Here is an 8,683-nt window from a genome sequence, read left to right on the forward strand (position 1 = left end):
TCATTAACACAGATCAAAAGGAGCTTTTAATGATTTATAAAGGTGCAGTAGTTTGGAGAAATTAAATAATTTAGGTGCTGTGTGTACGGCGGGTCCCCCCGGACCACATTACCAGCGCTCCGTGAGCCGCGGCACCGGGGACGGCGCCGGAGCCTCGGGGGACCGGGAGGCACTACCCCTGCCAGGGGCTGGGGATGATGGAGATGGGGTGTCCCCTGAATGCCATCTCACCCCTGCCAGGGGCTGGGGACCATGGAGATGGGGTGTCCCCTGAATGCCATCTCACCCCTGCCAGGGGCTGGGGATGATGGAGATGGGGTGTCCCCTGAATGCCATCTCACCCCTGCCAGGGGCTGGGGATGATGGAGATGGGGTGTCCCCTGAATGCCATCTCACCCCTGCCAGCGCTGGGGCTCAGCCCCAAGGGGGGTTGGGATGCACTGGCTGCTGGGGATGCTGCTGAGGTGGCTGCACTTGCTCCCTGCCACGGCAAATGTTTGCCAGCGTGGTTAAAATAAACCTTGGCACGGGTGGGATGGGGTGGTGGGATGCACTGGGTGGAGATGGGTGTCCAGGTGGATCCAGCTCCGGCTCCATCCCCTCCCGGCCCACTCGAGTGGCTTTTGCCTCTTGAGCAGGGAATAGGGATGTGCCTCCGGGACACTGGGACCGACAGCGTGGCCCAGATTGTCCCTGACAGCCTTGTCTGGCTCCCGCCCGGCGCTGCCGTCCCGCGGGATGACACTCGGCTTCACTCGGCTCGGCAGCGATTCCGGCTGCCCGAGGAGAAGGAGAAACAGATGGAAAACCGGCTTAAACGTTCCCGGCGGGAAGTCCATTGCCAGCCACGGACTTGCCAGAGCCCAGCCAAGCCACAGGATTACTGGAGGAAAGAGCCCCTGGCAGGGGTCGGTGGGTTCCTGCGCCCCAGGGGCCCTTCCCTGCCACCCCCCGGCCCCGGGAGCCGCTTTGTGCCCATTCCCGGGGGGGGACCCTGGTGGGGCTGGGAGGGGTCGGGGGGTGGCATTGGCTGCTCTGCAGCTGAATTCCCATCAGGTTGTGTTTAATAGCAGGGGAGAGGGCGGCAGGGCCGGGGGGGGCTGGTTTGGGGGGGCGGGGGGGAGCTGCTATGTTTTATTTTGCTCTGTAATAGGCTTATTACTCCTGATCACGCTGTGACTATTTGAATGAAGGAGATTTCGGGAGATGAAAGCGGAAGGGAGATTTTAAGTCTCTCAGTGCCTGGCCCCGCAAGGACGGGTGCCCTTGGAGAGGGGGGGACCCCATACCCGGGACCCCCTGCCCCAATTCCCCCCTCGCCTCGCTGCCCCCACGAGCCCTGTCCAGCCCCCAGTGGTTACAAACCTCCTAATTTCCAGCCTCAATTTATTCATGGCCGGTTTATACCCATTTGTTTATGTGCCAACACCGTTCCTCAGCTTAAATAGCTCTTTTCCATCCATAATATCCCCCCCCCGTATTCCAGCGGGCGCAATCATATCTCTTTTCAAGCTGTTCAGGAAAGAAAAATCTGAATTATTTAACCCTTGGGACACTGACTGGTCTCACAGGGTGTAGAGAGACAAATCCGCTTTGTTCCCGCGCTGGGTCACCGCCTGAATTTGGGAATTTTTGGGGGATGCTGCTCCTGCTCAGAGGGGAAACTGAGGCACTGAGGTGCAGTTGAGGGGACCAGGACCAGGGTTTGGGCACAGGGTTTGCTCTCCTGGTTGGCTCTGACCCTCAGGGGCTGGGGGTCTTGGGCTGTGGCTGCCTATCAAGGAAGGCTTTTCCCCTCCCTGGTGAATATCCAGGAGGTAAAAACTTGGGAAGCCAGTGTGTGTCCAGCATGGAGATGCCACCCTGCCCATCTGGGGGACCATGGCACCGGATCCAGTGATGACATCGGATCCAGTGGTGGCATCAGCCCCACCCCTTGGCATCATCCCCGGTGATGGGATCGTCCTCTTCCCACAGCATCATCCCCATCCCGTGGCATCAGGCTGGGCTGCTCTGGGGGGAGCCCAGGACCCCCTGCAGAGTGGGGTGCACCGTGCTGGGGGTCCCCACAGCTCCCTGCAGCCCCCCTGTGAAGGGTGACCCCCTCCCCAGAGCCCCCCCCAACAGAGGGTGACCCCCTCCCCGCAGCCCCCCCCACGTCTGTCTCCATCTGGGCCATTTATCAGCTTTAATCAGCTTTAATTCAGCAATTTGTCAGGCAGGCGAAGGCCCTCACAGTGAGTTTTTCCAAAAAATATAATAATTATTATTATTATTCCCCTGATACGTGGGCCCCCCCGCCTCGTCTTTGCTTGGGCTTTAGCAACGATCATTAAAATAAATAATTTTTTTTTAAATAAAAGGCAGCAAGAAGAGGGGTTTTTTGTGGGCTTTTTTTTTTTTCCGATATTTTTTATTGTTCTCTGCGCGTTTGAAAATTGTTTCCCAGTAAATTCCAGCCCTTTGTATTAATTTTACATTTTCCAATGTTACCTTGCCAGGGGCAGGGTTGGCACAACTGGCTCGGGAAAGGAGAGGGAAGGAGAGGGAGAAACCCTGCTCCTTAATTAGCGCGTTCCCTGTGTGATCAGAGAGCTTATGAGGCAGGTAATGAGCTGGAGGGGGGCTGCAGGAGCCCCCTCCCCATACCCTTCCCTTTTTGGGGTACCTTTGGGATCACCCTCCATCCCGCCGGCCCCAGGGATGCGGGATCACATTTGGGGTGTCTCTGTGATGAGTTTGATCCAGTCTCAGCCCCGCTTGCAGCTACCACAGGCTCAGGGGCTGTCAGGGAGCCCCGAGATGCTGCTCTGGGGGGGCCAGGGAGGTTTTGGTCACCACCCCCATCCCACCAGGGCCGTGCTGACCCCTCTGGCCTCTGGCCAAGCCCTGGAGCCGTGGAGTGACCCCCATCTCTGGTCATCCCAAGTCTGGGGGCTGAGGGGGGGCCGTGCTGTGGAGTCTCAAATTAATTAGCAAAGAAAACTCACTCAATGAGGGGGGGAAAGCCAAGCTGCCAAATTGGCTCCTGGGGCCGCCTGTGAATTTGGCCTCGAGCTTTCCCGGCTGCGGAGCCGGGAGCTCCGGGGTCTGGAGTTTGGGGAGGGGGGACACGGGGGTCGCCCCGAGGAACTGGAGCAGGGCTTACTGGCATGTGCCACGGAGTTCTCCAGGGCTGCTAATCCCTTAATCTCTTGGATGAGCAGTGCCAAGAACGCAAATGACACCGGGATTGTGGTGCTTGGCTGCGGCGGCGCCGGTGCTCCGCCGGGATCGCCGGGAATAATCATTTTTGTGTCATTTCCTACTGAGTGGTGCCGGTTTATCGGCGTAAAACAAAGAGACTCTGGGCTAATCTGGAGGTTAATGTGGATGTCGGGGTGGGACGGGCGGGATCAGGCCCTGGATCACAGTTAAACCGACTGGTGAGGCCCTGGCACAGGTCGCCCAGAGAAGCTGTGGCTGCCCCATCCCAGGGAGTGTCCAAGGCCAGGGTGGAGCAACCTGGGCCAAGTGGAAGGTGTCCCTGCCCCTGGCAATGGTTTGGGTCCCTCCCAGCCCAAACCACTGCAGGGTCCCGGTGCACCCCAGTGACCCGAGTCGCCCTGCAGGTTCCACCGCGGGGACTACACGGTGGAGGTGAGCATCAACGACTACCTGGACATCTACTGCCCGCACTACGAGGAGCCGCTGCCCGAGCGCATGGAGAGGTACATCCTGTACATGGTGAACTACGAGGGCCACGCGTCCTGCGACCACCGGCAGCGCGGCTTCAAGCGCTGGGAGTGCAACCGCCCCGACTCCCCCAACGGGCCCCTCAAGTTCTCCGAGAAGTTCCAGCTCTTCACCCCCTTCTCGCTGGGGTTCGAGTTCAGGCCCGGCCACGAGTACTATTACATCTGTGAGTGGGGAGGGGAGGGAGGGGGGTCTGGCAGCGCATCCCGGGCACATCCCGGCATCGCCGGCCGGGGTTTGTGTTGGTGACCCGGAGTGTTGCAGAGCCCCCATGTTTTCTGTGCTCTCACATGTAATTCCTATGTGCTCCCATGTGTCCCCACGCTCTCACTCATATTCCCGTGCTCCCATGTGTCCCCACGCTCTCACTCATATTCCCGTGCTCCCATGTGTCCCCACACTCTCACTCATATTCCCGTGCTCCCACATGTATTTCCTACGCTCTCCCGTGTGCTCTCGTGCTCTCACTTATATTCCCGTGCCCTCCCACGTATTCCCGTGCTCTCACATGCAATTCCCATGCTCTCCCGTGCATTCCCGTGTATCCCTGTGCTCTCCCGGGTCTGGGCTCCCCTTTCTCACCCAAACCTGGCCCCCGAACTGCCCAACCCACTCTGGTGCCGGCGGCAGGACGGGGGTCCCTGGGAGGGCATTTCCCTCTCTGGAGTGTCTGCAGGGGCCAGGGCAGAGGTGGGGGAGAGGGGCCAGACCGGCTTCCTCATGCTGGAGTCATGGAAAAATAATGCGGTGGTGCTGGGAGCAGGCGCTGGGATAAAGCCCAAACCCAAACGAGGCAGCGTGACCCCGGTGACGCCGGGAGCCAAGGACCCGCCGGCCCCTCCGGAGCCACCGCCGCACTCCTCCGCCTTATCATTTCTCCCTCTTTTTCCTAAAGCAGCTGTTTTCAGCCCACTTAATTTGTTCCTTTTATCTATATTAAATTACCATTTCCCCCCCTTCTCCCTCCCCCCGTAAAATGTCACCGGCGCAATAACTGCGGCCACAACTCGCTCTCTCCCCCCCCCCTTATTTTATTTTATTTTTTTTTTATTTTTTAATGTCGTTAGGGAGAGATTACACAGGAGTAAATGGGAAGCTGATCATTGCTAACCCGGTTAGAATTCCCGTCATGCGGAACATTAGAAATTATGCCTCTTTGAGGAACCGTATTTAGCAGACATGAAAGAAAAGAAATTACCTCCTCCTCGAGCCCATGGATTGGAATCCATTAACCCGCCGGCACCGGGACACGCTCGTGGCCCTGGCAGGGGTCAAGGGCACCTCGTGGCCCTGGGGACCGGGGGATGGAGCTGGGATGGGAGATGGGATGCTGTGGGATGGGATGCTGTGGGATGGGATGCTGTGGGATGGGATGCTGTGGGATGGGATGCTGTGGGATGGGATGCTGTGGGATCCCCGTGGTGCCACTTGGCTTGGCACCTTCTCCTTCCCCCCCCGTGGGGTGCAGCACCAAAAGGCAAAAGAAAAGGAAAGGTCTGGGAAAAAAAAAAATAAATCTGCTTTTAAAATTAAAAAGAAAACTACAGAGAAAATTAAATTCCTTTATAAATATATATATATATATATATATATTAAAAAAAATCCCATTTTCTCGCCCTGAGAGGGACTTTCACCTCGATAATTACTGCGATTCCTCCCTTTCTTCCAGTGTTTATTATTGTTTCTCAGTGCTTGACCCTCACTTTGTCTCTGCCCCTCCCAACCCACTGGTCTCTCTCCCCTTTTCTTCCCCTCAGCCGCATCCCCCCCGAACATGGTGGACAGGCCCTGCCTGAAGCTGAAGGTTTATGTTCGGCCAACGAGTAAGTCAGAGATTGGGGGGTCCCTGGGGGGCCCCTGGGTCCTGCCCTGCGGGGTGAGGGCGGGTGGTGGCCCTGGGGATGGGGACAGGGATGGGGACAGGGACCCCCAGCCCTGACAGAGCCATCCCAGCCTGTCCAGCCCGTGGTGGACAGACAGGGAAAAAAAAATAATTAATAGCAACAATAATCTCTGCGCTGTGGCCACTTCTCCGGCTCGCATAAATCAGCCATTTAAAAAAACAAATTAATAATTTTCTTCTCCTGTTAACGTGTAATTAGCAAATGGCAGCGGCTCTCCCCGGGGACAGCGGAATGTCACTGGGTAACGGATGGCTCTCGCCTCCTTTCTTTAGTGGCTTTAAAATAAAACCCAGCATAACGGAACCGTCTGTAAAAACTCATCACCTTCCCTTCAGAACGAGGGGAGAAGATCTCTCCCGATGTTATTTTTTAGTATGTTAATAATACTGGGATTTTTTTTATTTCCACCTTGCGGAGGGGAAGGGAAGGGGAGAGGGGCTGGGCCCTGGGGGTGGTGAGGGGCACCTGAGGGGGCACCTGGACACCCCTCGACTGGGTCCTGAAATATTCCCAATTGCAAATGCCTGGCACAGGGGACCCCGGTCTGGGGGGACCCCACACAGGGACCCTCCAGAATGAGGGGGAACAAGGGAATCGGATGGGTGGAGCAATGGAGCGTCCCTAGACAGGACCAGGCTCTGCTTTTCCTGCCTCTAGGTCCATAAAAATCCCTGGAACCGGAGAGCTCTGTGCCCTCACCCACCCTCCCTCCCCGGAGAGCACCCGTGTCATCCCCACACTGCCCTTCCCTGGGACACGGGGCTGTGGAGCCACACGGGGCTGTCCCTGTGTCAGGTCCTGGGGATGGCAGCAGTACTTTTGGGGACATTGGGATCTGGGGGAGGATCAGTACCCAGCTCCTCTCGGGACCCCAGTCCCAGCGTGCTGAGCATCCCCACTGCCCTGCCCGGGCTGGGTCCAGCCTGGCTCTCAGCCGTGCCCCGGCTCACACATCCCTCTCTTCCTCCTTTTCCACAGACGATTCCCTCTACGAGTCCCCGGAGCCCATTTTCACCAGCAACAACTCCTGCTGCAGCCTCAGGGTCCCGCCGGCCGCGCTGGCGGTGGTGCCGGTCGTCTGGACGCTCCTGGCCTCGTAGCCCGACCCCGACGCGCCGGGAGCGGCTCCGCGGGGCGGGAGCAGCCCGGGCACGGATCCTGCCTGGATGGTGCCTGGGGAGGTCACTGGTGCTGCCGGCGAGGATCCTGCGGCCACGAGAAGTCCCTGTGGTGGCACAGTCACCCCTTGGGGAGCGGTGCCGGGCTGTCCCGTGGGATGGATCCCGGCTCCCATCCCTGTCCTGCAGCTCGAGCTCCGGCCATCCCGGTCGGGCATCGCTTTTTACATTTCTAGACCAAATACAGAGTCCTCGTCCGTTGGTTTTTTCTTTTTTTTTTTTTTTTTTTTTTAAAAAAAAAAAAAAAGGTTTTTATTTTTAGTTGTTGGGTTTTTTCCCGGCCGGGCCCCCCCCCCAGGCCAGACTGACCTGCCCGGGGCCAGGCTCAGCCCCCGCCCGGTGGAGCCTCCGGATTGCCGGGACCGCCGGACACAGCGATGGTGCCAACGGCTCCGTGGGCACGGACTCCTTCCCAGCCCGGCCGCAGGATGTCACAGAGCCGGTCCGGACACCCCCAGACACCCCCGGACACGAGGGTGGACAGACACAGCCCCCCTGGGGGGGTCACCCCATTCCCTTCGCTCGTGCCACAGATGGCACCAGTGTCCCCATGGAACACCGGGACGGCTCCGTGAGCAGCAGAGGAAACTGGATACAGCCGAGGGGAGCACCGGGAACGGCCGGCAGAGAGCACCGGGATGGCCAGTGCTGGGAGAGCACCGGGAAGGGCCGGCTGATACCGGGAGCACTGGAATGGGTGGCGTGGAGAGCACCGGGAATGGCCGGCAGGAAGAGCAGGGGGGATGTCTGCTGGCACAGGGAGCACCGGGAATGGCCGGCACAGAGAGCACCGAGCATGGACAGCACTGGAGATGGCTGGCACTGAAAATGGCCGGCACTGGGAGCACCAGGAATAGCTGGCACTGAAAATGGCCGGCACTGGGAACACCGGGAATGGCCGGCTGGCACGGGAAGCACCGCCGGGCGCTGGGAGCCGGCGGGCCGGGCTCGCCCAGCCGTGGGCATCATTCCAAGGGCATTTGTCCGGCGCCGGGGCTGGAGCCCTGCCGGAGCAGGGCTGAGCTCGCCGGGGCGGGAGGAGGCTGTGCCATGGATTTTCCTCCTCCGCTCTGCACCGTGTCCCCCCGATGCCTTGGGGGTCCAAGAGTCCCCCCAGGGGGGCCACGTCCATCGTGGTGCTCCCCATGGTCCCCCCTTTGCCCCCCGACATTCCGGGGTTGGGCTTGGGGATTTTTCCCTTTTCCTTTGCATTAATAAGCAAACCCCCCCCCCCAAAACCCCTGATCCGAGGTTGGCCCTGACCCCAGGGGTGGCAGGTCCCCAGGGAGGGGTCCCCCCGCAGCCCCGGGGTCTGACCCCTCCTCGCCTTAAATCTGGGGCTGTCCCACCTGGGGGGGTCCCCTGCCTGTCCCACAGAGCCCCCCCATTCCCCAGGGGGTTGGTGGTCCCAGGGGATGCCGGTGATGGGCTCAGCCCCAGCCGCAGCCCCCATTCCACGTGGATCCTGGCCCTTCCCGAGGGCTCCGTCCCTGTACATACAGCGCTATACTGTGAGCGGTTTTTTTTATGTATTGTTGAGAATGGATTTTATGGAAGGGTTTATCTTATTTTTATTTTATTTTTATTTTTTAGACTAGGAAGCTGGAATCTCGCAATAAGCTCATCTCGACCATCCAAAAAAAACCCAAACAAACAAACAAACAGATAAAAAAAAAAAATACAAAAAAAAGAAAAACCCCACAATAAAAAAAATCGCATTCCCTGCTGTCCCTGTCCCTGTCCCCCGTGTGTCCAGACCAGGTCGTGGTTCCCGAAGGTGACAAAAGCATTGTGTTTATGGGGGGGATGAGGGGGGTTCCCACTGGGCTCCGACACGGAGCCAACAGCACCCGCCTGGCCTTCGGT

At 58.7% G+C, this 8,683-nt stretch overlaps 1 protein-coding gene across 1 annotated transcript; it reads left to right on the forward strand.

Moving 5' to 3' along the window:
• Nucleotides 1–647: 647 nt before the first annotated feature.
• On the forward strand, nt 648–8,519 carry EFNA2 (ephrin A2). Its single transcript, XM_017834329.1, has 4 exons — nt 648–908; nt 3,601–3,901; nt 5,493–5,558; nt 6,618–8,519. The coding sequence occupies exons 1-4, from the start codon at nt 648–650 to the stop codon at nt 6,737–6,739; spliced, it is 750 nt and encodes a 249-aa protein (XP_017689818.1). The 3' UTR covers nt 6,740–8,519.
• Nucleotides 8,520–8,683: the final 164 nt, after the last annotated feature.

Source organism: Lepidothrix coronata, unplaced genomic scaffold (assembly GCF_001604755.1).
Source record: "Lepidothrix coronata isolate B3197 unplaced genomic scaffold, Lepidothrix_coronata-1.0 Scaffold233, whole genome shotgun sequence".
Taxonomy (NCBI): domain Eukaryota; kingdom Metazoa; phylum Chordata; class Aves; order Passeriformes; family Pipridae; genus Lepidothrix; species Lepidothrix coronata.